The sequence below is a fragment of the Cyanistes caeruleus genome, chromosome 3 (assembly GCF_971803275.1).
Source record: "Cyanistes caeruleus chromosome 3, bCyaCae1.hap1.1, whole genome shotgun sequence".
Taxonomy (NCBI): Eukaryota; Metazoa; Chordata; class Aves; order Passeriformes; family Paridae; genus Cyanistes; species Cyanistes caeruleus.
The window spans coordinates 90,540,543-90,568,532 of record NC_141703.1 but is presented as its reverse complement, the minus strand read 5'-3'; the positions used below and the strand labels follow the sequence as shown (position 1 = coordinate 90,568,532).

Genomic DNA, 27,990 nt, shown 5'->3' with positions numbered 1-27,990 from the left:
GCTCTCACTAGAAGGAGCAGATAACAACCTGGCTTGCCCACTCCTTTCATGAGTGCTCCCATGGTTTATTTAGTACAGAAATTTGGAACAGTAGCACCATGCTGGCCTGTGTCCTATGAGAATAGGACATATCTTCTCTGTTGCATTCTGAGACCCTCTCCCCTTCTGATTCCCTCTGGGTGACAGAAGCAAAAAAGTGCTCAGTCTGCAGATTTCTCTGGCACTTGGGTTGTCAGATTGCTACTGCTGCAGTTCCCAGTCCAGGGGAAGGACTGTTCTGAAATTGTGATACATGCACTGAATCAGCACTGCAAGTGCTTTGGAAATTTTGAGGTCAAAGCCACAAGTGCCAGTTGATGTGTGGCACCATTAGCTGGAAGATGAGCACTAGGGGACTGAGGCACTACTTATGTAAAGTCTGCTGCAGCTCTAACCCTCAGTCTTTTGCCCAAGGTCACATAAGAAGTCCATAGCAGACAGCAATTTGGAAACCAAATAAATCACCAGAATCCTAAGCTAGTGTACTCACATCTGAATCCAATCCTGAAAAATAAAAGCTTAAAGCCAGATTGCATTGCAGTTGTTGCACCCTTCATATGGGTCATTGTTAGCATGGGTACTGGTGTCATGAGGACTCAAACTGATGGTAGACATCCAGCTATAGAGTCGTGGAAATATAGAATGGCCTGTCTGGAAGGAATCTTAAAGATAATCTAGTTCCAAGCCACTGCCATGGACAGGGAAACCTTCCACTATGCCAGGTTGCCCAGTACTCCATTCAACGTGGCCTTGAACATTTCCAGGGATGGGACTTGCTTCTGTCAGGTTTCTATAAATATGTATCTAGTAACTATAACAAGCAAAAAATAGCTATCCTATTAAAAAACAATGTGATTATACTACCAACAACACTAATTTCAGATGGAGTTCAAGCATTACTTAATTTTCTTTTCTAACATTCTTTCAAATGTTATTTGATCACTCACCTGCATACAGTAACCACTGCCTGACAGGTAAGTAAAATCTGGTTAGTTTTTGGATCTTTTTTTTTGGCAGTCAACAGGCTTGTTGAGGAGGTCAGCAGACCTTGAACTTGACAGTGGACTTTTTTTGGGTCCTAGCCCTCAGCAAGCATATTTTCTTATTCACATTTCCTACACTCTCAGGGGTGCAATGCATTTTCTCTCTGTATCTGATAAATAAAGCTAAAGTGTTTCTTCTGCAATTCTAAATTCACTTTCTTTTCAAATGTATCTTTTAGTTAAGAGCGAATATTTGCAAGCCCCTGGTAAAAAACATGCACCTAACAATCGAGGCTTGCAGCTGTATGATTCCCTAGATTACAGCTACACCATAAGAAAGAATGCTACAAATCTAAATTGTGACTTTTACCATGATTTATTTTACTGAGGATTAATGAATCATTAGTTCACGAAAGAATTAACAACACTCTTTTTCCAGCACAGGAGTGAATGGTTGCATTAACAAGCAGCTATAGACTAATTCAAAGCAAGCAACCAAGTGTCAGAAAAGCAAAAAGGGATTTAACGCTGCACCAACAGAGAGCTTTTGAGATGGGGACCTAGGACACCCGTTTGCTGCACAGCTTGATAAGGTTTCTTGGCTGACTGCTCCTAGTGGGATAAAAAATGGGACTTGGTCCAGAATACAAGTGGGATACTGGCTTGCACAGAATGAGAAAGGATCAAAAAATTTCAAGTTATGGACTCAGGTGCTGAGATTTGGGAAAGGTCAGCCGAGCTGAGCTCATGTTTCTGAGGTTCACAAGGTTACTTGAAATTGCCTGAGTTTCTGACAGACAATTCAGAAAAACTATTTCTCGGCAAACTGAGAAGAGCACAAAAGAGGCTTTTTCCTGGTCTTTGCAGAATTCAGGAAGGGGCTAACTGAAATCCAACTAAAGAAACTTTTGGATGCCCAACCTCCCCTGCATGAGACCATTTGAGTCTCCTGTCTTGCAGCTCCTCTCCATGACTCTAAGCAGTGCTGTGGCACTGACCCCGACGGGGACATGCAGCGGCACTTACCTCCAGGACCATCTCTGTCATCTGGAACTGCTTCTGGGAGACCTTGTCAGAGCTCACAGGCTCATGGAAGAGCAGGCAGAGCATGTCATACTTCTTCAGTGCCTGCTTGTAATTCTTCTCATTCAGGTCAATCACTCGGTCTTTCCCATCATAAGTAGGGAAGTTCAGTCCTTCTTCTGCCTTGCAGCAGAAAAGCAGGTAAAAACCTGCCAGGATCCAGCAAATTGCCTTCATAGGGGCACCCTTGGAGTGCAGCAAAGGGTGGGTAAATGTGCCCCTCTCTCTTAATTTGAGAAGAGAGGGAGACCAAAGACTCCAGGTGAAGTTTGAACTAAGTTTCTCTGAGTTTCTATCTGCTGCTTTCCTAGTGTTGAGCCCAAACACTGCAAGGCTGGTGACGAGCAGCAAACTTTGCTGTCCTGTACTCACAACAAAGAGAGAGACAGACGGGAGAAGCTGTCAGGCCAAGCCCTGGATACCTTACATAGCTGTGTCCAGCTCCCGTGTCATTAGGAACTCCATTTTTAGGAAGCAGTTGTTTCAGGCTAAAAATAAACCCTGCAATGAATAAAAAGGACAGATATGACACCATTGAGGGACTTGCTGGCACTCTGCATCATCTGAGAGAGAGGGAGTGGGCAAGAGGGAGGGAGTGGAAGATGTGAGTCCTGGGAATATGCAGGCAGGGTTTGAAAAGGGACAGACTTCTCTTGTACAGGGAACCAAGGCACAGGCTGTCCTACTAGGAATTGACAAAAATAGAAGGTATTTACTGCAATTTATAATAAGGGTATCTCTCTTTACATCCCGTTGGGCATCACAGTGATTAGGCTTTTGATAACAGATCTCAGGTTAAACAGTCTCAGAGCCTCATCTGCACCACTAGATGAAATGTCCTGTTTCCTCATCAGAAAAGGACGTGAATACTCCTGGGACTTCTTCCTCCTGCCTGGAGCACCATTTGGAGCTGCTAGCTGACATTCAAGGTGCTTTCTGAAGCACATTCTCTGCTTGTGAGGCAGCAGGAGAATTGCTGGCCCTTAGACCTGTAATCCAAAAGCAGAGGGAAGCTTATGTTGCAGCCTCCCATTTTCACAGCAGTTCCCAAGCTGCATACATTGCTGGTAAGTGGTTGAACCTTACCATGCTAAGGGGGCTGACAGGTGGGAGGCATGTACCCAGGCCAGTGCCTTGGGGCAGGAGGCAGGGCTCTCCTCAAGAGGATGGTGAGATGGCACCATAACCTCCAGCCATCCTTTCTGGCACCTGCCTGTTGGACTGGAGCAGGTTTTTCACAAAACCCTTTTGCATTTTCCAGCAAGCTGTCCTGCATATTCCTCCTTCTTCATATTGCAGGGATGGTGGCCAGGTCCTCCCTCTCTGGGACCCCAGCACCAGCTGCTGCTTTGCTGTATCACCTGCACAGTGCTGCTGAGGGAGAGAGGTTCAGAGGCACAGTCCCTCAGCTCTTCCTGTCCTCTGACCACGGTGTCACCTCTGACCCATGACTGGCAGCAACAGGCAGGTGGAGGCAGGCCAGCTGGCCACAGGCCAGCCCCAGGGCTGGCATGGATCCACTGGAAAAGGCCTGCTGAGGGGCTGGAAGAGAAGAGCTTGACAGGGGGCATGGCTCTCTTCTCCCTGCCAAAGTGATGTGCAGACAAGTGGCCTTATCAGGTCTTTTCCTTGCATGCTGCTCCATCACAGCTTTGCTTCATCCACATCAGGGAAGAGACAGTATCTCTTCTTAATGCAGTTGTGTCCATTTAATTGTGTGTCTGGGATTATTTCAACATTTGGGGCAAAAGGTGAACATTACTTAGCAATTACAGAATCATAGACTCATTTTTGTTGTAAAAGACTCTTAATATCATTGAGTCCAGCCATTAATTAAACACTGCCAAGTACACCACTAAACCATGTCCCTAAGCATCACATCTACATGTCTTTTAAATACTCCCAGGGATGGTGACTAGAACACTTTCCTGGGCAGCTTAAACACATCTCCTGGGTGACTTAAGAGCACACATCCTTTCACTTCTGTGTCAGCTTTCACTACCCACCTGAACAGCCAACAACATACTGACTGAAACCCTCTTGGTAATAGTTTCCAAATCTGTCTTATTTCCAAAGCTTTTTCAGAAGTTGAACATTTGCTGGCAAATTGAAGTCCTAATGACAAAGCCTGAGGAATCTGGGTAAAAGCCAAAGCAAGACAGCCTTCAAAATATACCTCTTAGAGGCCGCCTTCAGGGGCAGTCATTTTTAGAGGGAGAAGTAAGTCTGAATAAGTCTGATTGCTTTTAGTGGGAGACACAAGACTTGTGTCACAGTGGGTGGCAATTGCTGGTTAGGTTTATGCTGAGTGCTTAGGATGTAAAATACAAAACCAAGCTTGTGGGATGATCAGGCATACATTAGGCTGGTTGCTTGCCTTTGAAGGACCCCCATGGATCTGGGGTGCAGGAGCAGGCTTCACTGGTGTCACAATTTGTTTTAAAGCAGGAGCACATTAGACAGGGTGTGAAAATGAAACGTTTGCAGCTACTTCAAATATTGGTTTATGAGGCTTCTGACCTCCTTTATTCTTTTAGATCTTCAGCAATTGCTCCACTTTGATATTTCTCAAGCTATTTTTTATGTGCTTTTTTTTTTCTAGTCTGAATAACTTTTTAATCTGCCTAAAAATAGATATAATCCAATTTTCATTTTCTCCTCTTTTTTTTCTGTCAAAAAAAGGAACAAAAATGCTTCTTATTCACAAAAATTGTTGCTTTGTTAGCCCCACATGAATCTCGTTTATAGGCTTGTGGCATGAGTAGCAAATATTTTTGATTGTTAGGCTTCACCTCTGCATCAAAGGGAACTCTTCCAACAGACCAACCCTGGGTGTCATGGTCACCAGAGAGCCCATCTCTTTGTGTCTCCACTCAGGACCTCAGTGGGGCTGCTAGGGCTAAATCTAGTGGACATTTTCTGTGGTCTTCTAGCTCTAGCTGCATCTATATGAAGTTCAAGATACCTTGTTCACCAAGGCAGAAGTAATGGTGAATTCCTCAATGGTGAACTGCCTCGATCACCTGAAATTCTTAATTTTAATAAACTTCAGTCAAAGCAGATGTTCTCCTTGCAGCCCTGCCAATACAGACCTGAAATCCCGGATTCATGTTCAGAACAGCAGTTAAATACTTGAATCTGAGAAGAGTTGCTTTGTTTTTTTCCCTGGGGAATAGCAGAGCTGAGACTGAAGCAGATGTTCCCACAACCTGACAAAGGCCATATGTATTGTGCCTTTCTCTTCATCATCTCTCTTGGTGCTAACAGCAGCACACTGCAATGTGCTCATCTCAACCCCAGAAGCAAAACTCCTTGGAATTTCAAGTGTGTCCATTCACTCTCAGATAATGTTTTAAATTTGGAATTTTGGGCCAGGCTCACAAAAAGTACAGTGTGCAGACCTCATGCATTTGGGGAATCTGAGTTTTGTTGAAGGCCCACTTCAACAGGACACTGGTATAAGTTTCCTCTGTGTGTCAAATCCTCTTTCATACGGTAAGAGCAGTAGAAGTTCTCCAAGGGAGGGAAGAATGAGAGGAACAAAGAAATTTCACAGGCTTCTCTGGAAACTTCAGATTTTGCACTCCTCTGTTCACTGCAAATACTTTTTGCTATCTACCTGTATAGTCTAGTGTCTTCCTGATCCCATTTAACTGCCTGTGGTTTCAACACATGTATTTCTGTGGGCAGTGTCACACGAGGGAATGATATGGTGTGAACTAAATCCTGGAACACTTGCCTTTCAGCTCAGGTATCTCATTTCCTGGCATAGCTGGCATCTGTTAGTCTCTGATACACGCTGACTGCAAGGTTCAACCTCCCAGCTCTGATTACTTAACCATTGAGTCCTTCATCCATTGTGTTGCTGCATCTCTTAGCCCTGCCTCAAGAAACCAGTACAATACTTTCCCCCAAATAACTGTCCCAGAGATGTTTCCCTGAAAGCTTGATGAGGAATGAGCTGGTAGGGCTTAATACCTGTCCACTCTGACAGGTGCTCGTGTTGTTCAAACAACCTTTAGAACTGGTCCAAAACTTGAGGCAAAGAGACAATTAAGAGGAAACGCTGTTGGTTTATTCACTACTGTCGGCTTTCTGGGTTCATCCATCAAGCAAAATCCTAGCTCCAGGGATTTAGGTTGCAAAACCACCCTTGACATTCATTGAAGTAGGATTTTACTTTATTTCTTCCAATTTTGTGAGGATAGATAGTCAGTAACAGAGCTCAAAACAGTACAACCTCATCCCTTCAATTCAGGCTTGCAGAAATGCAGGGTGAGGACGTAGGATAAATAAAAATCTCCTTCTTCTTGATATTTTTTTCCTACTTTTTTTCCTACTTCCTTCCTATAAATTAGGGATATAGGATGCTTGCTGTTCCTCCCTCCTGGCCACTGCAGCTGCACTCCATGGTGCTGTTCTCACCTTCACTGTCCTTTCTATCTCACACAGAAAAAGATGTCCCCAGCCACTGCTGATCCAAATGCTTCAGTGAGCCTTTTTTTCAGGGTTTCAGGATTTAGGGTTCTGCTTTAGTTAATCTCTTTTCAAGCTTCTAAGACCTTGCATGTTTTGCAAGATAGGAGTATTCAGAAAATATGCCTTTTGCCACCAGCTAGCCAAGCAAGGTCATAGCTTGCACCAGGGTGGGAGGCTCAGAGGCAAGCTGAACCTTCCTGAAGGGACCAAGGGGAACAATGTCATCCTGAGAAAAGCTCTGCAGTGTAAAGAAACCTAGTTCTCTCTCACTTCCCTTTGACCCTGAAAGGTGATAAGTCCTTAATAGTATTTCACATTGCCTGTCATGCCAGTGATGGCAGGCAAGTACAAGGCAAAGGAGCTGTATCATTGGCACTCCCTATTTTACCTACTACAAACTGCCAGAGATCATTATAGTACCTTGCTTATATATATATAGTACTTTGACTGTGGTGTCTTGAGACCTGCTATGTGATAAGAAGATGCTATAAACCCTTTCTGACTCATGGACACTGGTTTTGGTGAGGAAAAACAAATACAGTACAGACAAAAGCACTTCTATAAAAGTCTATAGAGGGATGTAAAGGGAAGGTAAAGGAGATAATCCAGGTGTCCTAACTCATTCTCAGACACACAAGCATTTTTAAAAAATCTCGTGTTTTTTAGGCATTGTGGCTCTGTGCCACCTTAGGGGGATCATTGTACCTCTCTGCCTTTGGGACCTTGTCTGGCACCTGTGACTTGTACGTGTCAAAAAGTAATTTAGAAGGTCAAAACTGGGACGGTCCCAGAAGGACTGGGATAGTTCCCTCTTAATGGGCTAATAATCCCTACACAGGAAGAAAGGATTTAACTAAGACATCACTGTGGCCAAATGGAAATGTGCCCATTGGCATGTATGGAAATGGGAAGGGAAAGAGAAAGAAATTAATTGAAAATGAAAAGCGTTAAGAGAAATTCTGTAAGGAGACAAGGCTGCCGCTTCATGCAGAGGTCTGACAAGGGACATCTGAGGGCAACGTGTTGTGGTGGTTGGGGAACCCATCAGGTGGGCTGGAAAAGGTGGTAGATAGTTTGCAACAGGACACAGAGGCAGTGACCTGCCTACCCTTCCCAGCTGGGCTGGGAACTCTGCCAGCCTGTGGGAGTAGTTTTGTATTTGCCCACATGCAACTCACCCTGGAAAGGGTGGAGGGGCTCTCTGGAGGGCTTCCTGCATGTAGCACCGGGATGGGAGAATTTTGTGCATGTGACGGCCATGGACTGGTTAGTAAAATCTTTGCTTTTCTGTTAATCACAATGAGTTGGGGCCCTCAATCTGTGACTCAGAACTATTCCAGTCATGCTGCGTAAAACAGTCCATGCAGAGCCCTGGCCACAGTGCTGCCTGCAGTGGGCTCCTGCCCATCTTCTCCTCTGCAGGACCTGGGAACAAGAAGAGGTCTGGCATGCATCTGGTGCAGAGATCTTCAACCTTTGCTTGATATCTAAACTCCTAAAATATGCTGGTGTCAGTCCAGATCCTTGCACAGCAATTTAAAGTTGACTGATGAGAGGTTTTGGTTTTTTTTCCCCAGATACCTCTAATGCACCCTACTTCAGAAAAACCACCACACTATTTCACTGCCACTCTGCTCTGTTTAATGCCACTTTCTTCTGCTGAGATATCACAACTGATGAGTTAAAGCAGTTGCCCCTGAGACAGTGCCATAATCTCCCCTCGAGGGGAACGTGTGAGTAGGTGCTTCAAGAGGGACAGAAAGTGGCTGTGGGTAGGAGATGGATGTTCAAGTTTTCCACAGTCACAGGCTTTCCACAGGGCCTTGCAGAAACCTTTCTATGCCTCAGTTCTCCATGTGAACTATGCCAGCAGGGTCCAGGGATGATATGATGCTGCAAGGTGCTAAGACATCAGACTCATAGGGATTAGTGCTTTAAGCACTATTAGCCTGGGCCAGGTCCGGGCTCCTAAAGGTTTCAGCATCATGGAGAGCTGGAGAAGGAGATGCAACTGCTGCTGACCATATTTTCAGGAAAGCTGTCTCAGAAACCAGGCCAGACATGTTCCTGTGAGAGGTGCTGAGAATCTCTGTGAAAGCTCAGTGATCCACAGCCAAGCCATGAGCCAGGCTGAAAGTTTGTCCCAAAAATGGTGTATGGCCCAAGAACTGGGGTATGAATGGTGCAGATTGAGCTCTGGACCTCAGCAATTACAAATAATATCATAATAATTTAGTCATTATTAATAAAGTGAAAGAAATAAAACACATGATCTGATGCAGTATGTTCCCTTTTGAAAAACCTTAGGGCACAAATAGCCTGGCCATTTTCATCAGTCCCCTGCCTTTTTCTTGGAGGAGATGGGATCACTGGACTCTTGCCCAGCCTTGGCCATGATCGATATGTCCGAGCATGTGTCCATGTGTCTGTCTGCACGCACCATGCATGCATGCATTAACCACTGGCACTGCTCCCACCCAGCTCTGTGGGGCCAGATTCTAAAAGAGTCCCATGCAGAGCACACCCATTTGGGGTGGACAGGTTTGGGGTGACACCTGCACCTCAGGTTTCTCCTACCCATGAGAGCATCAGCATATTAATAACATCTTGATGACTGGAGGGGTGTTTAATTTAGTGGCATGGCGCCTGCTGCTGCTGACAGAGCTGTTCCCAGCAGATTTACACCTGTTTCAATGGAGTGGCTGCTCAGCTCTCCTCTGCTCCCGGCTTCTTGTGCTGCCCCTCAGAACCTTCCTTCTCCTCTGCCTGGACAGTGACGCCTGTTGGGGCACAGCTGACAGGCTGGGAAGTGGTGGGATGAGCTCACTGTGCCACCAGGAACCTCATTCCTTTGGAATGATGAGCCAGACAAGCTTAGCACAGTCCTTAATTTTGTAAGAAGATAGAGAGGATTTGCTGCTCTTGAATTTCTACTCCATTTTTACCTTCTTCTTCTCTTCTAACTGGGTTTCATATTGTCTGGGATGGTCCTGAGTCTCTCTAAAAACGTTAATTCATCAGGCGCTTGCATTTCTAGGGTGAATAAGTTTCAGACAGTCCAGATGTCTTCCAGGAAGTCCATTATGCATGCTCTAGGCATGCTTTTTTTTTTTTTTTGTGCCAGGCACATTTTGCAAATTTTTCTAATTTTTCTATGTAAGTAAGTTCTACTGGCAGCAAACCCACCATGGATATTGGTATATAGCTGGAATACAGTTGCACAGTGTTCCCAAGAATTCAGAAGTAATGACTCAAGTATCCTCTTCCCTTGCACCATTAACCCAACCTAGAAATATGGAAATCAGAAAAGTGTCTTGCTTGTGACATCTTTCTCCGACAGCTTCAGGGTGCCTCTGCTCAAGCTTTTACCTGCAGTCACAGAAGAGAGAAAATCTCTATTAGAGCATGTCCCGCCGAAAATGAAAGTGGAAATGTTTGGGTAATAGCATGAAACATGTCATGAAGAGATACAGAAGGATGTGAAAAACACAAACTGTAGGATGATATGGTGAAAGTTTAGCAAAAACTTGGAGACTTTGCCTCCCTCCTTGGGATGGCTGAGAACTGCTTCTGAAGCTGATGGTGGGAAGAGGCATGATCACAGAGTTTGGGTTGGAAAGGACCTTAAAGGTCATCTGGTTCCAATCCTCTGCCATGAGCAGGGACACCTTCCACTAGACCAGGTGGCTCAGAGCCCCATCCAGCCTGGCTTTGAGCACTTCCAGGGATGGGGCATCTAGAATTTCTCTGGGCAACCTCACCAGGGAAACCTCACCTCACCAAGTGCCAGTACCTCACCACCCTCAGAATAAAGAATTTCTTTCTAATATGTAATTTAAACCTTCTCTCCTTCAGTTTAAAACCACTATCCCCTGTCCTATCACTATATGCCCTTGTAAAAAATCTCTGCTTCACTGAAAAAAATACCTCTGCCATACTGAAAATGGTACCCACTACCCACAATTCATGTAGTTAGCAGAAACATTTGGGCAGCAAAAACATTTTGCAGCTTCTTCTAAATCTTTTTGCCCTCTCCTTAGAAATGGCTGCCCACTGTTGAAAAATCATTGGCTTGCCTTGATGAAGATTCTCTTCATCCTGTGACAGAGCATTGGCTGTGTCTGCTGTGGGAGGCTGGGAAGCAGAGGCTCTGCCTGGGCAGGCTGGATGCTCAGAGAAGCCCTGCTAGAAGGAAGATACCTCAGCAGCAGCCTCCTGCACCAGCTCTGTCCTGAGAAAGAAAGAAAGAAAGCCCAACACCCCCAAAAACATGCAGCCAATGCTTTCCTGGAGGAAGAAGCAGTACCTGTGTCTCTCCAAGCCTGGGGCTAGCAAAGAGTTATTCCAGGATATGGTTTGGCTTTTCTTTTTAACCTGAGGTTTCTAGTTAAGTACCACCTGGCAACACCCCTGAGCTGCAGCCTGGGTCATGGTTTCCATAAAGGGCTGCTGGGTTCACTCATATTTATAACGCTTGCCCCTGGCATGGCATGTCAGCTTGCAGAGGTCAGCTCTCCCCTAGGAGCGGGGAGTCATTCCACAGGCTATGCTCCTGTTTCCATCCCCGCCTGCCAAGGGGCCTCCCACCCCCTGGCAGATGGGATCTGGGGTTGGCTGGCTGAGGGGCATGGCAGAACAGTCTGAGGGGTAAAGGGCATGAGGAAAGAGGGTGCATAGGAGATACAGTGCCTGGTTTCTAGTGTAAACTCTAGGAGGTAGGTGTGTGGCTTTCTCTAGTGCTCCAGGGAAAGTCGCAACCACTACATTCCTGCGGGAGACTGGCTGTCTGCAGGCAGGTGAAGAGTTTTCTTCTTCGGGTGCATTTTAGCAGGTACTGTGGGTAAGGAGGATCACAAAATACTAAGGCATGGCTCCAGCTCAGTCCCTTCTTCTCTGGGTTCATCAAAGATGACTTCAGACTGACTCTTAGAGCTGCCAGCTGTACCACATGGTACACTCCAAATGGAATTGTATCAGAGAGAAGATCAGACCACCAGATGCCAGCCTCTGGCCAACATTCAGACATTCCTCGTGGCTTGGCAGCAAGCCATGACATTGCTCCCAACAGGTCCCTTGCTGGGTACCACAGTCCTAGTGAATGCTGAAGATCCCTGACTGAAGGGTATTTTGATGGGCAGGAGACAAAAGCCAGCTTGGAGGATGTGACAAGTTTTAGAAGTCAGGCTGTATGCTGATGGTTTTCTTCATCCTCTTGTGTCTCAGAGCACGTGCGTGGGGTGAGGAACCAGCACTGCCAGCTCGGCTCTTCCGCCTCTCGGGAGCCTCACGTCACAGCTGTGTGTAGCACCCACACGCTGATGGCTGAAACTAAGCTCCTACAAAGCTCCCTGGATTAGCAGGTGTGGATATACAGGGCAGGGATGCAGTAATTTGAGCTGGGGTAGTTAGTGCAGTCAGGCAAATGTCACATGTAAAAAGAGGACCTAAAATGATCTAGCACAGCAGTTTGTGCTCAGTTCTTACTGGCCAGTAGCAGAAACCAAGATAGCTTTTAGTAAATACAACTGATACCTTTTCATCCTTGGTCAATGTACTTTTCTTGTTGGTTTTATTTTTATTTATTTTTTTTTCTATGTGTTTTTTTTATTTCTTTCTTTCCATTTCAATCCTGTACAGAGGGAAAGATTTCCAGGAGGATTACAGAGCCTTCATCATGCTCTCTGGGATGTTTTGACAAAAATACAAATACCTGCCTCAGCATAAAGTGGTGTTCTCTGGAGTACTTGTATTACTATTTTGCCAGAGTTAAAGCCTGAAGATTTAAGAACACAATGCCCTCTTAAAGACCAATTTCAAGCTGCAGTCATTTCAGGATCATTATTTCATATGCAAGTAGCAGATTTTTGGGGTTTAAAAAGCCAATTAGATACTTAAGGCTAGTCCTGTGAAGATGTGAAACTTGGATGCTTTTTCCTGCTCCTAGAGTTTGTTCTGATTGCTGTTTGTCCAGACCAGACCCATCCAGAGAGAGATTTAGGCAGCTAAATGAATCAGAACAGGGCTTGAGTTGCTGATGCATTTAAAACTTTTCAAATATAATGAAGACCATGAGTATTTAAGGCTTAAGTTAGTCCTTTTGACTTCCATGTGTTATGATCATGTACAGAACTATGTGGCTGAACAGCATCATTTATCCTGACAGTGTCAACCCAAATAACTGCACAAGCTGAAAAGGGGAAGACTACCCAGTAATCATCTCAGGCAGGCTTTCAATGACATTAATTGAGGTGCTAATTGAAAAATCCAAGCTAAAAATCTCCAGTGGGAGAAAGAACAGGTCCTGCAACATAAAGGACTTTAAAAGTGTGTTTTAATTGGACAGAATGATGTGGAGTGAAAGCATGTTTTTTGATGTTTTGAGCTGCAATATTTTAATTTTTATCAAAAATTCCCTTTCTGTGCCTAAACTGTGTCTCAGATGAGAACTGGGAGACCACTGCTTGAGGATCAAGCCCTTACACATGCACATACACACACACACATACACACATTTACTGAAAGCATTTTGAAGGAAACCTGGGGAGCCTGATACTCGGGAAGAGGTTGCAGGAGCGGCCAAACCTGCCCAGAGTTATCCAGCCCTGAGCAATTTCACTTATCAATCTTTAGTGAACCAAACACTATGACCAGCTGCTGTCTTACAGCTATCCAGTGACAGTAGCTTGGCTTTTTTTTTTTGCCTGTAAATTACTGTACACAGGTGGGGAATTTATTAGCAGAAGTAAAATTAGGAAGCAGCACTCCATCTATCTCCCCACTGACACTGACAGGCTGTGAGATGTTGACCTTCTCTGAAGTGTTAGTCTGTATGGCCCTGAACCTAGTGAAAACACTTAGGCCTGTGCTTAATTTTGCATCCCATTAGGTCTGCCCTTGCACTAGAAGTTAAATATGTGGGTCACTGTTTTCCTGGATCAGAGCCCAACTCCTGAAGGTCCTTCAAGATTTAGCTAGATAAAGCTTCTTAAATGATATGATATAATTAATGCAATGGGATTCTCTTTTCTTTTGGTGGCTGATTTGTGATGGGGAGGCTGAGCTGTGCAGAAGCACACAACCAGCCATCAACAGTTCCTCACAAACTACCAACTGACAAACACATTAATAAATTTTAATTATCAAAGTCTCTGGGAGATCAGCCTTTTTGTAGCTGATCAAAGCTGTCCCTCCTTGCAGACCCAGCATCCACATACCGAGGTCGAAATTAAGAGCCAAACTGAAGCTCAAAAGTGACTTTGCTTTAGCTAGAAGCTGTCAGAAGACTGAAAGCAGCTACTGCAGGATGAACAGGTTTTCAGACTGAGCTGGTGGCTCTTGAGTCTTCTTTGTGGTGGGATATAGCCCCTTGTATTCCATGTATGGTGGTGTGCCTGCCATGGCAGGAGACAGGGACTGATCTTTCCATCTCCTCCGACACATGCAAAGAAGGCAGCCATGACCTAGAACCATAGAATTATTTTGGGTTGGAAGGACCTTAAATATCATCTAGTTTTAGGGATCTGAGAAGCATCTTGCTCATATTTCTACAGCATGGCAACTTCAGGGTACCTCTGCTCAAGCTTTTACCTGCAGTCACAGAAAAGAGAAAAGCTTCTCTATTAAAGTATGTCTGGCCAAAAATGAAAGTGGAAATGTTTGGGTAATAGCATGAAACATGTCATGAAGAGACGCAGAAGGATGTGAAAACCACAAACTGTAGGATGATATGGTGAAAGTTTAGCAAAAACTTGGAGACTTCGCCTCCCTCCTTAGGCATGGCTGAAAACTGCTTCTGAAGCTGATGGTGGGAAGAGGCATGTCACAGGATCACAGAGCAGTTTGGGTTGGAAAGGATCTTAAAGGTCATTTGGTTCCAGACCCCTTGCCATGAGCAGGGGTGGCTCAGAACCCCATTCAGGCTGGTTTTGAGCATTTCCAGAAACGGGTCATCTAGAATTTCTCTGGCCAACCTCTTCCAGTGTCGTGTTTTTGAGACCTTCAGCTTCTCCTCAGCTATAGATACTCGTGTTAGATACTTGTTTTCCCTCTCTTCCTTTGCGGCCGCCGCCGCTCCCGCCGTGGGTCCCCTGCCCGCGGCCTCCGCCTCACGGGGAACCGCCAGGTGGCGCTGCCGCCCCGCGTGAGGCGCCGCGCGCCGCGCCCGCCCTGTCCTGAGGGCCGCGCGTGGGGCCTGGGGGACGTCCCGTGTGGGGGAGGCCGGGCCGGGACACGGGGACAGCCCGAGGGACCAGGGACAGCCCGAGGGACCAGGGACAGCCCGAGGGACCAGGGGCAGCCTGCCGCGGGACAGCAGGGCAACAATCCGCGCCTGATGCCTCATGTGCCGTGCCGTGGCCTGCCTGGCCCGCTCAGTGCTTCCTGACCCCTCCGCAGCCCCGTTCAGAGAGCAGGTCCGCTTCTCGAAGCGCGTTCGCCGTGCTTCGCTGATGGTGCCAGTATTGGCCAAGAAGTCCAGGAGTATCCTGGGGTGCTTCAGGAACAGCAATGCCAGCACCTCGGGGGATTTATCTTATCTCTCTGCTCAGCCCTGGCGAGGCTGCATGTGCAGTGCTGTGTCCAGTCCTGGGCTCCTCAGGACAAGAAGACATGGACCAGTGGAAAGTTGATTACATGATTAAGGGACTGGGACCATCTGCCTTGTAAAGAATGTCTGAGGGAGCTGCACCTGGTCAGCCTCAAAAAAAGAAGGCAGAGAGAATCTTATCAATATATTCAAATATCAGACAGGAGGATACCAAAAGGATGGAGCCAAACTCCTGTCGGTAGTGCCTGGCAACAGGACAAAGGGCAACAGGCAGAAACTGTAACACAGGGAGCTCGGCCTGAACATGAGGAAGAACTTCTTTACTGTACAGGTTACTGTACAGGTTACTGAGCACTGGGACAGATTGCCCAGAGAGGATGTGGAATCCATGGAAATATTCAAGAACCGTCTGGACACGATCCTGTCCAGTGTGTTCCCCATCCTGCTTGAGTGGGGAGGTTGCATCAGATGATCTACAGAGATCCCTTCCAGCCCTACATATTATGAAATCCTGTGTTTTAGCCATGACCTATACAGAGTCTGGGCTCCAGAGTGGTCCCGTGGACAATGTTTGTGCAGCTGACAGTGTCTGCAATGTGAGAAGGATTGGCGGGGAGTCACAGGACTTCGGAGGTAACTGCTAGAGTGAAATTTAGGTCTTGGCTTTCCACTTTAAATTCTGTCGCTCCTCCTGGCCCATAGAGCTGCAGAGGGCAGCTTAAACCACGACCTATGGCAGGGTTTTAAAGGGTCAGAAACCAAAATGTAAAAAAGCTCACCCCTTCCTAACCAAATACACACATTTATGTCTATTTATGTAAATTATATCTTATGATTTAAAAATGGTCATGTAACTGTGATTTTTGAACAGGTAAAGATGGGTCTGCTGTGTTTTAGGGGTGTGATAAACCCTTCACCCAAAGCTGAATCCAGCATCAAGGCACACCCCCACCTTCCCGACGTTGGGATGCTTTTTGTACGTTCTTCCAGCACTGATGGAAACAAAGCTACATGGCCAGTTGGGCTCAGGTTTAGCCTTGTCTGCTGGGGCCCCTTTTCACACCAATTCAGACAGCCTGGCATCAGTCCCCCTCTTTGTACACCGGAGAGAGGGGCAGGTCGGGGCACACAGCACAGCGAGGAGCGGCGGGGTCTCCAGGCAGCGCTCGGCGAGTGCTGCCGGGCACAGATGGTGTTATTTCCCCCCGAGGGCCTCGGGGTGCCCGCAGCGATGCTGGTGCGCGGCTGAGCAGGACGCTGGGATTTGCATGTGCCCTTTGCACGCCAGGCGCCGGCTATTTAAATGACAATGGGGCTAGGGGCAGGTTAGGTATATATATAGACAGAGAGATATTTCTCTGTCTGCATGGGCTGCTGCTGGCAGCTGCAGTCCAGCAGCCATCCTCGCCTCCCCTATCAATATCCTTTCCCTTGAGCTGGAAGGACTAAGGGATAATTTAGTCTTTATGCTAGTTTGGACTTTGTCTGATTACCAGCTGAGCCTGATTACACAGGCCTTGCTGTCCCTTCTGGGAAAAAGTCCAGACAGCACAGAGGGGCCACTGCTCCTCCTGCCAGTTTTGCCACTGCCAATCCCTCTGATTTTATTTTGGATCGCAGGACGGGTGGCTTGTTCTCACTGCTGTCCTCCCTGTGCACCCACTGTCAGGGACCAAAGGACCTAGTTTTTCTTGAGGACCACAAATCATATTCAGACACAGGGCATGAATGCAAACATGTAGAGCCAGCTGGTGGGGAACTGAGCTCTTGTGACTACTGATGGAGCTGAATCCTGCAGCAAGGAGCAAAGTGGGGCCGATCTTCAAGTGGGCCTCCTACCTACCCCAATTTCCCTTTTCTTTCAGTTTGGCGCCTCAGTATGTCAGTGGGTGCCTTGGATATATGTGTAACTGGGAGCAAGAGTGAGCTGTCAGGTAGAAACCAGTCCAAGCAGCAAAGCTGAAGATCTGTTTCAGCTGAGCATCCCAGCTCCAGCTATGTCACTGAGAATAGAGTAAGTGTCAGGCCAGGCAGCATTGAAATACTGGGAACTGACAGCAGCCAGCAGTTGCAGTCCAGCAGCCAGTCCATCCTCCCCCACCACTTGCCACTTAGGAGCACTTGGATCAGCCAGACACAAGATTCAGATCTCCATCCGTATCTACAGTTCTACAGAGTTCAGAGGAAGTGAAGTTTTGGCTTTGGACTTATGCAATTTTCAAAGCTAATGAACAGATGGTGTTTTACTTGCTGTCTCCAGCCCCTTTGTATTAGCTGTGATCCAAGTCTAAACACCATAGACAAATCAGGATGGTCATGTTCCCACATTCACTTGGAGAGGAATTATGTGGGGAGATGGAGGGACATAATGCAAAAAGTCCTAGAGCCAGGACCAGTTTAAAAACACCTCTGCACAGCTGGGGCAGTGTGTGTGTTGCACAGAGGAGTTACCACAGCCTCTGAAGCTCAATGAAAACACTTGACCCTTGACTTGAACTGAGACCTCTGGTTATTGATCTCAGGAAAACTTTAGAGAGAGGGCAGTTGCATTCTGCCTGCAGCAGCTCTGGCTCCTGAATGGCTCCTCCTGTTTTTAGGAGCTGTCACACTGTGTTCTCCCTTCTGCCTCTCTCCATTCATACATTGTGGGTGACTAGGACTGTACAAGAGTTTGACTCCATCATTTCTGGGGGTCCATTTGAAATAAATATAGGCTGCTCTTGTATTGCCTGGTAGCCTCTCTTCACCACACTACAAGGCCTAAAACCTTTTCTCATAGGTTATGTGTTCCAGGGCTCTCACTATCTCAATTGATTCTTCCCCATTTTTCAACATCCCTCTGAAACCTGGGAGGTCCAAACAGAACAGAATATCTAGGCACAGCCTCGCCAACACTTAGGAGAAAATTAGGATAATTTCTCTCAATCTACTGGCCACCTTCCTCCTGATGTAGTCTGGAATGTGGATGACAATTATTTGCAATGACAACACTCTCCTTGGCCTCCACTTGTAATCCCCTGGTCCTTTTCACCTGGGTATAAACACGTATATCTTCACTGACAGATCATACAGGCCCAAGGAGCCTGGTAGCATTAGTCATGGGTCTAGGTGGTATTTGGGATTTGATCACCTGAGTCCCATTGGTGGTAGCACCCTGGCCATTTTTCTGTGTCCTGTTCCATGAATCTGGGACAATATGAGAGCTTGGGGAACAGCAGGGTGCATCCAGCGGCTGAGAACTGATGCAAGTGTCAGAGGACGGAACTCAAGCAGTGGTTTGTCTGGTGGCACCAGGGATGCTGACCTCTCCCATGGCACTGCAGGCTCAGGTAGCACAGTGCTGTCCTGTGTTCTGAGGCACAGATGGTCTGAAAGAAACTCTTTTGTACATGGTGGAGCAAAACATCACAAGCAATGTTGTGACAACTCTATTGGACCCGAGAGCTGTCTGTCAGCATCCTGTTTCCAAGCATGACTAGCAGCAGCTGTGTAGGGAAAAGGTATAGCTACCAGGAGGATCACTGTCAGGCCTACCTTAGTAGCTTTGGGACATTTTGGAAATATCCACAGAGAGGAGTTTGATCAATCTTTCCATGACACAGCCTGAATGAAGCTGGGTGACTCACAGCCCAATACATTTGCTGATTTTGCAGTGGTACTCTGAGCCCCTTTTCATTGTACACAGGCTTTTGTGCCCTCATAGGTAATGTAAAGGTGGAACATCTCCAAGTTATTGAAATGTTCTGAATTAATAGTTCATTTTCAAGCAGCTTCTTGCTTAGGCTTTATTTAATGTGAAGCAAAATGCTTTAGTTGATCTGAAATTCACTTCTTTGTAATTTCAAATTCCTGACTGCTTTTCTGGTTTGGGTTGAACACAAGAGTTGAATTTTAAAAATTGCCTCTGCAGAAGGGACAGAGGAAAACGATGGAACTTCTATACTCCTAGACTTCATTTGACCCTTCTGTTAAGTTGGGGGGGGGTGGGGGGGTGGATTTGTTGTTGTAATGGTTTTGGTGAAAGCATTGCCATTTGTTGCTAAGAAGAGTGCAAGCTGCTGAGCTGTGTCATGTTTGCCAAGCCCAGACTTCGAGTGTTTTGCTTTGAAGAGCTTGGGGGCCTGTGTTCCTTGGTTGACTAACTGGGATTTTAGGAATAGAATCTATTTTTGATAAATGATGCCATGTAGACATGCTAATGGGCAAAGTGTCAGCCTCCAGATAACAATATTGTTCTTAGAGCCTGCTGAAAACAGTGTTTGGTGCTTTGGTCTCTCCTGCTAACCATTGTTTGCCTAAAGTGCAATTAAAGCTGATGTGAAGTCCAGTCCTGGGCCAGGAGCACTGGGAAGGGTTCTACAGAGATCTAGGGATTTCTCCTGGACATTGCTTTGTTCCAAGTGATGTGTTCTGGCCCTGGCTCCTTTTGCCATGCTATTTGTGCTGCCATCACTGAGGAGAGTTGTGCTACACCTGCACACCTGGTGTGGGTCGTTCCAGGTTCATTTCCTGTGCTCTGCACCATGCTGAAGTGGTGGTGCTTCAGGACGCGAGCTGTGCTTCATCTACTGAGAGCAGTTGTGCCTGAGGTGCTGTGCCATGGGACTCAGTGCGGGCCCTTCACCTTCATGGTGCAGTTCATGTGCAACCTGGACCCACTGCCTGCAAGTCTTTAGCTTGCTCTGTGCCAGTCTGTGGTTGGGTAGCAGGGGGCTGCATTTGGGCTCTGCCCCCGGCTGTTGTTATTTATGGAAACTGGGCAACTGTTCATGGAAAAAAGCTGGCAGAGGGTGCCTTGCCAACCTCTCTTCTGCTGGCAGTAACCTGCAGAGCACGTGTGTGTGTGCAGTGGTGTTCAAAGGAGGTGTGCGGCTATGGAAACCTGCCTCTGCATGCCCAGAGAGAGTGTGAGAGCCTGCGAACAGAGGTACTAATGCTCCTCTGCCTTGGCTCCCCTGTGATCTTCTGCAAACAGCCCTGCGGGGAGAACCACTTCATTTTCTGCTCTGCATTCCCTATGCTCACAATACCTGGGGAAAAAATGACAGCTCTCTTTTCTTGAGACTACATGTCAAATGCCCGGGGCTGTAATGAAATATAGATCTACCTGATGCTGGACATAATACACGGATGTTTCATTCTGCACTTGAGGAAAGAGCCTGCCATGTCTCCAGCTCACTGCAGCCTACTGCAGCTGGAGAAGAGCCATTCTCTAGCTTCGCTCACTTTGCTACCAGACACCTAAAGTTATAATATGGTGCTCTTTAGGGTGTTGCAAGGCTCCTTAAAAATATGATCAACTATCATGACCAAAGATCAGTCGGGGGCTTTAACCAAAGAATTTGTGGAATTGGCTCATTTCACCCGTGCTTGTTTCAGAGCCACCTCAGTGTCTGTCGTGCTTCTGATCTGGGAGGTCCTTGTTAAGCAGACGTCTGGCACATTCTCCTTTCAGGCTTCACCCATTTAATGCTGAGTAGGACAGGTGAACACAAGCTGAGCCAGAGCTGACCTGGACAGGAGCGAAGAGGCAGGGAGACCTGAGTTGCCCAGAAATGCTTTCTGCACTGCAGTGATGGTCACCACCCAAAACGGGGAGCAGAGGAAACTCTGTATCTGAACCTGCCATGCTCAGACAGAGACCCATTCTGCTGCAGCTCCAAGCATGGTTTGAGCCCAGTGTGTGGCTGCAGTACAGCAGCTTAATGAGTCGCCACATGTCAGCCACACTGCGGTAGCCATCTGTGTGTGATGGATGTGTGGTGTGCAGTGGGGTGCTGAGGAAGCTACCTCACCTCCCCATCTTTGCTATTTCAAGTGGCTTCAAGTTTGTCACAGGCTGCAGGCATTGATCTCTGCTCAGCTGCCATGGGGTGGTGAGCCACCAGGCTGCAGAGCTTGGAGCTGCTTGCCCTTTTCCAAAGTGAGGAGTCAAGCTTTGCTGGAAGGAGACATTTCCTCACATACTGCCCATGAAGGCATTCACTGTGACAGGAGATCACTGAGGCCAATGACTATGCCCAATTCAAAAAAAGCATCAAATATTTATTTAAGTGGGCCTTCCAAGTGATCTATCAGTAAATATGCAAAAATATGCAAGAGCCATGAGGGAAATGGAAGAACCCAGCTTTGAAGTGTTACAGCCTACCCTGGCCACAGTGTTCATGAGATATTTTCGATGGGCAGGTAGTCTGTCATGGAGGACAGCAGATTTTTGAGCACCTTTTCCAAATGAGGCAGCCCTGGCCCATGTCAGGAGACTGAGCTACATGAACCTTGTCCTTAGTCTGGCAAGGTCAGCCTGAAACCTTTTACATAGCTCACATCAGACCAAGACAAAACAATGCTCCCAGCTCCGGTGTTTGGCTGATTTAATGACAATTTTTCTTTTGAAACAACCTCAACACCACTTTGGTGAAGGTTATTTTTTAAATTGGGTGGCTGAAAAAAAAAAAAAAGCAATGACCTATAAGTACTTCTATTAAAAAAATAATTTTTAAATAGTTGGTGAGGAGTCATCTTTGGTAAATGCCTAGTAGCTGGCTCAACGTGGGTCTTCTGTCTGCCTTTGTGTGCGGGTACATATGGTCTCAGTGGATATGTGTGGAGTGGAAGCAGTCCTGTTCTGTAGGTCCCCTGTGCTCAGGTTTGTGTTTGTGTACTGGGAGCGTTAATGAGAACAGACTGCCTTTCTTTCCCTTCGTTCCCCAATCCCATCTGTTCAAACAAAAGGCTGAAAGGGAGAGAGAGCTGAGACCCTGCTGGTCAAGAGGGGATGGATAATAACACATATCCTTGGGCTACATTTCAGCACATGCAACCCTTTCAAGCTGTGCTAAAGCTTTTATTCAGGCAAGAGAAAGAACAACCAATATAAAATAAGGATTTTTTTTTTTTTTCTTCTTTTTAGAAAAGCTGCATCAGGCCTGAAGGATGCTACATTCCGTTCTTTCCCTCTAACGTTTTATAATGCTGGATTATCAAAAAAAAGGGTCTAAACCCATACTGATTATATATTTGTGTGTGTACAGACAGAGCATGATATTGGGCTAGAGCGAGTGACATATGCAGAGGGGCCAGGGATGGCTTAGAAAGTCAATTTTCACTCTGTTTGCACATGGTAACAGTTCCAGATTCGTGTAATTAACTATACATCAAAAGGGTGTGAAGGAAGATATATTCCTCTCCACCTTGGGGATTTGATAGGTACTTTGCAATTCATGGTTAACCCCCCATTCACATATTTGTCATTATGGTCGTGCCAAACAACTCATCTGAAGATCAAAACAGCTTTCTTGGGGGCTGTTACAGCGAGAGCAGCACAGGAGATGGCACCTCGAATCCCAGAGCGGGTACCGAGTGGCAGAGAGGGATGCAGCCCTGGATGGCGGCATTGGTGTTCAGCCCTCTGCCAGCCGTTCCAGGGACGTCATAATGGTTTACGGGAGAAAAATGGTCTCAAATGCCATTAGTTTAATGCTTCATAATGTCGTTGTGTCTGTTTTAAATGCAATCACCGAGCTCAGGGGACACCCAGGCTAAAATAAAAAAAGAGGAAAAGCATTTCCAGAAATGTAACGATAGGAAAGGAGGCAGGGAAATCTTTGGTGAGTGAAGAAATGAGATTCACTGGTTCTTTTCCACTGAGCAGGTAGCACATGAGTAATTGGTATAGGACGGCTAAAGGGATATTCATCATGAGAACTGATTGCACCCAGGTTGTAATAAATACACCAAAGTAACATAATCAGTCTGAAGGCAGAAGAGAGTTTTCCAAAACACAAGATCTGATTCTGGCCAAGATTTTCAGAGTAATTTCAAGTGAGATTTCTAGTTCTATGTTACTGTCTTTGCCTCATTTTCAGAAGTGGTGCACAACGGATCCCATCAAATGCATCCATCATCCCCTACCCATCCAACAAGTTTATTGATGTGCATGTGGGTGCCTAACTCCAGGGTGCAATGTCTCAAAGAGAGGGAGCCAGAAAAAATGAAACATATCAAAACCAGTGAACAAGCTGAATCTGTTCACACTAATAGAAATGCAAATAAATAAATTGGAAAAACAATGAGTACAAACAGTGGTTGTGCTCATGCAAGCTTTAGAAATCTTTCTAAGTGTCTCATATCTTATTACAATCACACAGGTGGAGCTGTTACCTTAGGGATGAAATCCTTCCTTGGTTGACATCTCCCACTCCCAGTGAGGCAGGTATATGTTCCTTTCAGACAGGAGCTGTTCAGTTTCAGTAGTCATCAGTTATTCTTCTCCAGGGAGGGATTAAACAAGGTGAAGGGATCATAGGACCATCTAGCACTGCTCCTTTGTGTCCTTTTTCTTTGGAATCCTAGCAATTGGGAGCAACCTGGTCCTATGCACTGATGCTGGCAGCTAATCTAATGTAGAAAATTTACATGAGCAGCACATCCCCTCTCATCTCTACACCTCTTCTCACACGGCATCCATCTCACATGTAGGCTGCACACTGTGGCTGCCCTCATGTCTATCATTAGAAAGCAGACCCTTGAGCCTGGCCTAACTGTGCACCATTGATGTATTGCAGGACAGGCCTCTGCTGAATTCATCCATCAAGCAACCACAAGAAATGATTTCTGCGGATTAATGTGCTGGTGGGTGCATGCAGAGGTTGAAAGAGGAAAGGTTCATGGTAGTAGCTGGCTTACTGAAAAGACAGAGAAATGAATGTGGCAGAAATAGGGTCCTTAGCATTGCAGATAGGTATGGATCAATAGGTTGTTGCTTTCAGCTCTTGTATTTGCTTTCTGCTACAGCTCTTGGTAGAAAATAAGAAAAAGGAGTTTTTGACAATGCTTTCTACAAGGCTGGTTTTAAGAGTCTGTTCCCAGAGTCTTACAACCCAGCTGAATGTAACTGTGGAGGCTGAGATTAGCCATGGTGGATGTCTCTGGTGGTTTGGGTTGAGGGAGCTGAGTTTAATCTTGGAAAGAGGTTAGAGAAAAAGAAACAGATGTATCTGTAGTTTAAAATTGACTAGCAGTGCCTTTCTTTGAGAAGATATGAAGTTTCTGTGGAGCAGAGATTAGAAATTTGGCTTGAAAGGAGCTCCACTGCATGGGATATGACTTCTGTCATACCCTGAAAAACTGTCCCAGTTTGGCCAGATTGTGAGTCTCCAAAGAAAACCAGAGTAAATTTCACTGGCACTTGTCAATAGGGTTTTGTCAGAGTTTAACAGCTGAGCTGCCTGTCCATCCTTGGCATGTATGACCGCAGTGCCTGACACATCCCTTTGGAGCACAGCTCTGAGCTGCGTTTTCCTTGGAATGCACTTAACAGTGTGGGACTGCCTTGATGATGACCAGAAATTGTGGTCTGCACACCACAAGTACAGACTGTGGGAATACAGCTGAGAGGCACACACAGAAAAGTTTCTTTTGCATTTCACCAATGGTGAAGAGTGTAGCCAGATGGACTTAGAGCATCAGGAATCACCGAGTAAGGAGAAAAGTCAATGAAGTAACTATTTGCTGTCATAAATTAAATAGATAAAATTCTTCCATTAGTTCCTGATGTGAAACAAATAAACTAAGGGGAATGTTTTTCACTGCAGGCCATCAGAGACATTTTTTGTTATCCTCAAATATATTCTCTGGATGTGATGTATCAGCAGGCTACTGGCACAAGGCTTTATGAAAACTGAGTGTTTGCTGGCAATGCATTCAACACCCTTTCTAGGAAACATTCTTTCCTTCTGACATTCAAGTCGTGTTTCATATCTTACCCTGCTTCCTAGGAAATTAACAGCAAGATTGGTAATATTAGTATACTTAGGTCTGCAGAGGTGGTATTTGGATATGGGAAAGTTCATATGAATAGCATGATGGGTGACTTAAAGTAGCTTTGGAAAAAGCTGGAGATACCAGATAAACTAGCAAAACTGTCCATTTCTTATGATGGAAATGGTGTGCCTGAAAGAGAAGTTAATACAGCAAGGTATTCAAGAAAAATATGTTCAAAGAGTTACATCAAAGGTGTTCAGGAACTGAAAAAAATCAAAGAGAGGTGCCAAAGAAGTTTCATGCTGGCATCAGAAGGTCAGTGGCACCAAGGAAGCTGATGAAGCTTGTCAAATATCTAGGGATAAGTAACAGAAATATTACAGTTACCATGAGTGAAATAGTAAGGTTACTGTAAATGAAACATGAACAAAAATACTAGTTTGTGTGAAACCACAAGAAGCAAAAAATAGGGGGGCTATTAAGCTGGTCTGTATTGAGCATCAAGAGTATGACTTCATCAATCAAACCGTAGACACTGAGGAAGATGCTGTTTATGTCAGGCCTGGACAGGGCCCCAGCACAGACAATTCCTCAGCAGGTTCCAACTGTGATAAACAGGAGGATGGCTGCAAGGTTGCAGCACATTGAATGTGCCATTGTTCTTCCCATTATCCCAAAAGGAAGGCGGGCAAGTAACCGTGAGATGCTCAAAATCAGAATTCAGAGATGTTGTGTGCCAGCTGTGCCTAGGGTTTATGGAAGCTGAGGTGAACAAGACTGTGAAGCAAAATCTGCTCCCAGAGATTCTGCTGACTCTGAAAAAGTATAAAGGACCCATTCTAAAACCAGGTCATTGTCAGCCAGCAAGAGTATTCCAAATGCATGGAAGAAATTTTTCCTGGATACAATATACCTGATACCAAAATATCTGTACTCCACAATCTTTCAGACTGGGTACTAAAGTACTTACTGAGGATGGACACAGAGACACAGACCCAAATTAAATTCAGACATATGATTAGCACTGCTACAGTTCAGACTAGTATCTCAACAATGTGGGTTGTCACATGCTCAGCAGAAAACTGAAGAACAAGAAAAATCCTGACAAGAACACTGGGAATCAGAGTCCCCACTGACTTTAACATAGGAAAAGCCAAGACAAAAAAAAAGTAATATGTGATTCATGGACCCAGGAGCTGCTATTATGCATCTTTATAATCAGAGGTAAAGTAGCAAACGGTGAATTTAGACCTGCTACTGTGGAAGACAGGTAAATACATCCAGTGAAGAAATAAGGAGCAGCTTCTCACAACAGGACTGAAAATGAATTTGGAATGATGCACTCTGTTGTGGAAGGGCCTCAGACAAAGACAGCAGGATCATGAGGAGACAGTTGGAGTTACATGACCACAACAAACAGGCTTGCTGCTGCTTGCCAGCCGTGCCATTGCTCTCTCAAAGGAGACATTAAGATGCAATAGACTCAGCATTGTTGAATCAGCTAATCCAGAGTTTCACTGGATATTTTTGCTTTTTGGAGGTATTTTTTCAAAGTTTTGTGCTGCAGAGATGTCAAGCAGTGATCCCATTATATGGTGAAGCACATCAGTAACTGTCTTTTGTGACAATCAGCTGTGGTACAGCACATGTGGAGACTAAGGTCATGCTGTAGCTGTCCCTCCAGGAGAAAATGATGGTAACCTCCTTGCTTCTGAGTGCTTGCTGGAGGGTGCACCCTTTTACTCACACTCCATAATTAAAGACAGTTTCTGCTCTCATAAAGCAGTGGCCAGCAATAAAACAAGGCTAACCTAGAGCTCTGGATCAAAACAGCCTGGGATGTTGATCAGTTTGAAAGCTGGCTCCTAGCTTGGTGGATGAATCTAATGCCTTAACAAACTGACTGACTGCAGATGGGCATACACAGGCTGCTCAGTTCCCTTTTTTATCTCTTTCAGATGTCACTGCTAGGAATAGTGATTAAATCCCCATGAGACTACTCTCAATCAGTAAGAGCAGGTCTTGTTTCTCCAGAGGTGCATACCAGAGTGGCTCAGTCACCTCATGGCACTGAGAGAGCACCTGTGTTAGCCAGGGATTTAGATACTTCTTATGGTGGGATGAAGCTACATGAGACTGGTCAGCTTCACAGACAGGGTGGGACTGGACAGGTTGCAAATTCTCCTGTTGTGTGGGTCAGGTCCTTATACTGCTGACAGAGCATTTGCAGTCTAAACACGTAAAGGGTGGAAAAGGAAAGCATATGTTGTCTCCCAGGAGGATGTGAGACACAGAGAAATACCAGACTGGCTGTGAGATTCAGAGATTTAGAGAAATGGCTTTGCTGGTGTCAGTCAAGCCAGAAGCTGCAACTCTTAGAGAAACTCAAGGAGCCACCATGCAAAAAAGAAGGAGCCAATCTGGTGTGGACACTTCTCTGCGTGTGACAGTAGTATAACTTCCACATGACAGAAATTCCCCTGCCAAAGACGCTATTGTTTTGAACCCAATTATCTTTCACAAGGTTCTTCCAATCCACCTAATCATCTTTATCTTAATGTGCTTTTCCTTTTTACACTGTAACGTAAAATCCATTTCCTTTCAATTTATTTCAGATCTATCTGCATCCAGATTACTGTAACTTGGACACATGGTAATTAAATGTGGTTTGTCTGACTAGACAGGCAGTGAATGCTATTACAGCTTGTTTATGCTAGCAAGCAATGCAGGTTTCTCTGTGCCATCCCACCAGCATGGTTTTAACCCTACCCTAGAGAACCTGTGTGCTAGACCATGTGCAAGCTTCGTCATGCATTTGGTCCTTGGTTCATGGAGTGAAATTGGTGATTAATGCTCCTTGGGTTTCAGATTCTGAAATTTCAAAATATTTGTCTCAAAAGGATCTGCCTCAATAGTTCATCCTCTGTCAGCTCTCACCTGAATCTCTGTTTCTGGTGGGGGCATTTATGAGGCTGCTGACAATATCTGCATGTTTAAAAAGGATACAAGGGTTCTACCCTTTGGCTCTACAATGCAGCCTTGTGCTAGAACCCCTGCGTGACTGACATGATTTGACCCTGGCCTTGGCCCCATATAACA

General features: G+C 45.7%; 1 protein-coding gene across 1 annotated transcript in view; it reads right to left on the bottom strand.

Annotated features, from left to right (window-relative positions):
* CASQ2 (calsequestrin 2) overlaps positions 1–6,313 on the bottom strand; it is a 36,660-nt gene extending 30,347 nt beyond the window's left edge. Inside the window, exon 1 of the mRNA XM_023941019.2 lies at positions 2,049–6,313. Within this exon, the coding sequence (XP_023796787.2) occupies positions 2,049–2,282 (234 nt within the window). The 5' untranslated portion in view covers positions 2,283–6,313. The remainder of the gene's footprint in view (positions 1–2,048) is intronic.
* Positions 6,314–27,990: the final 21,677 nt, after the last annotated feature.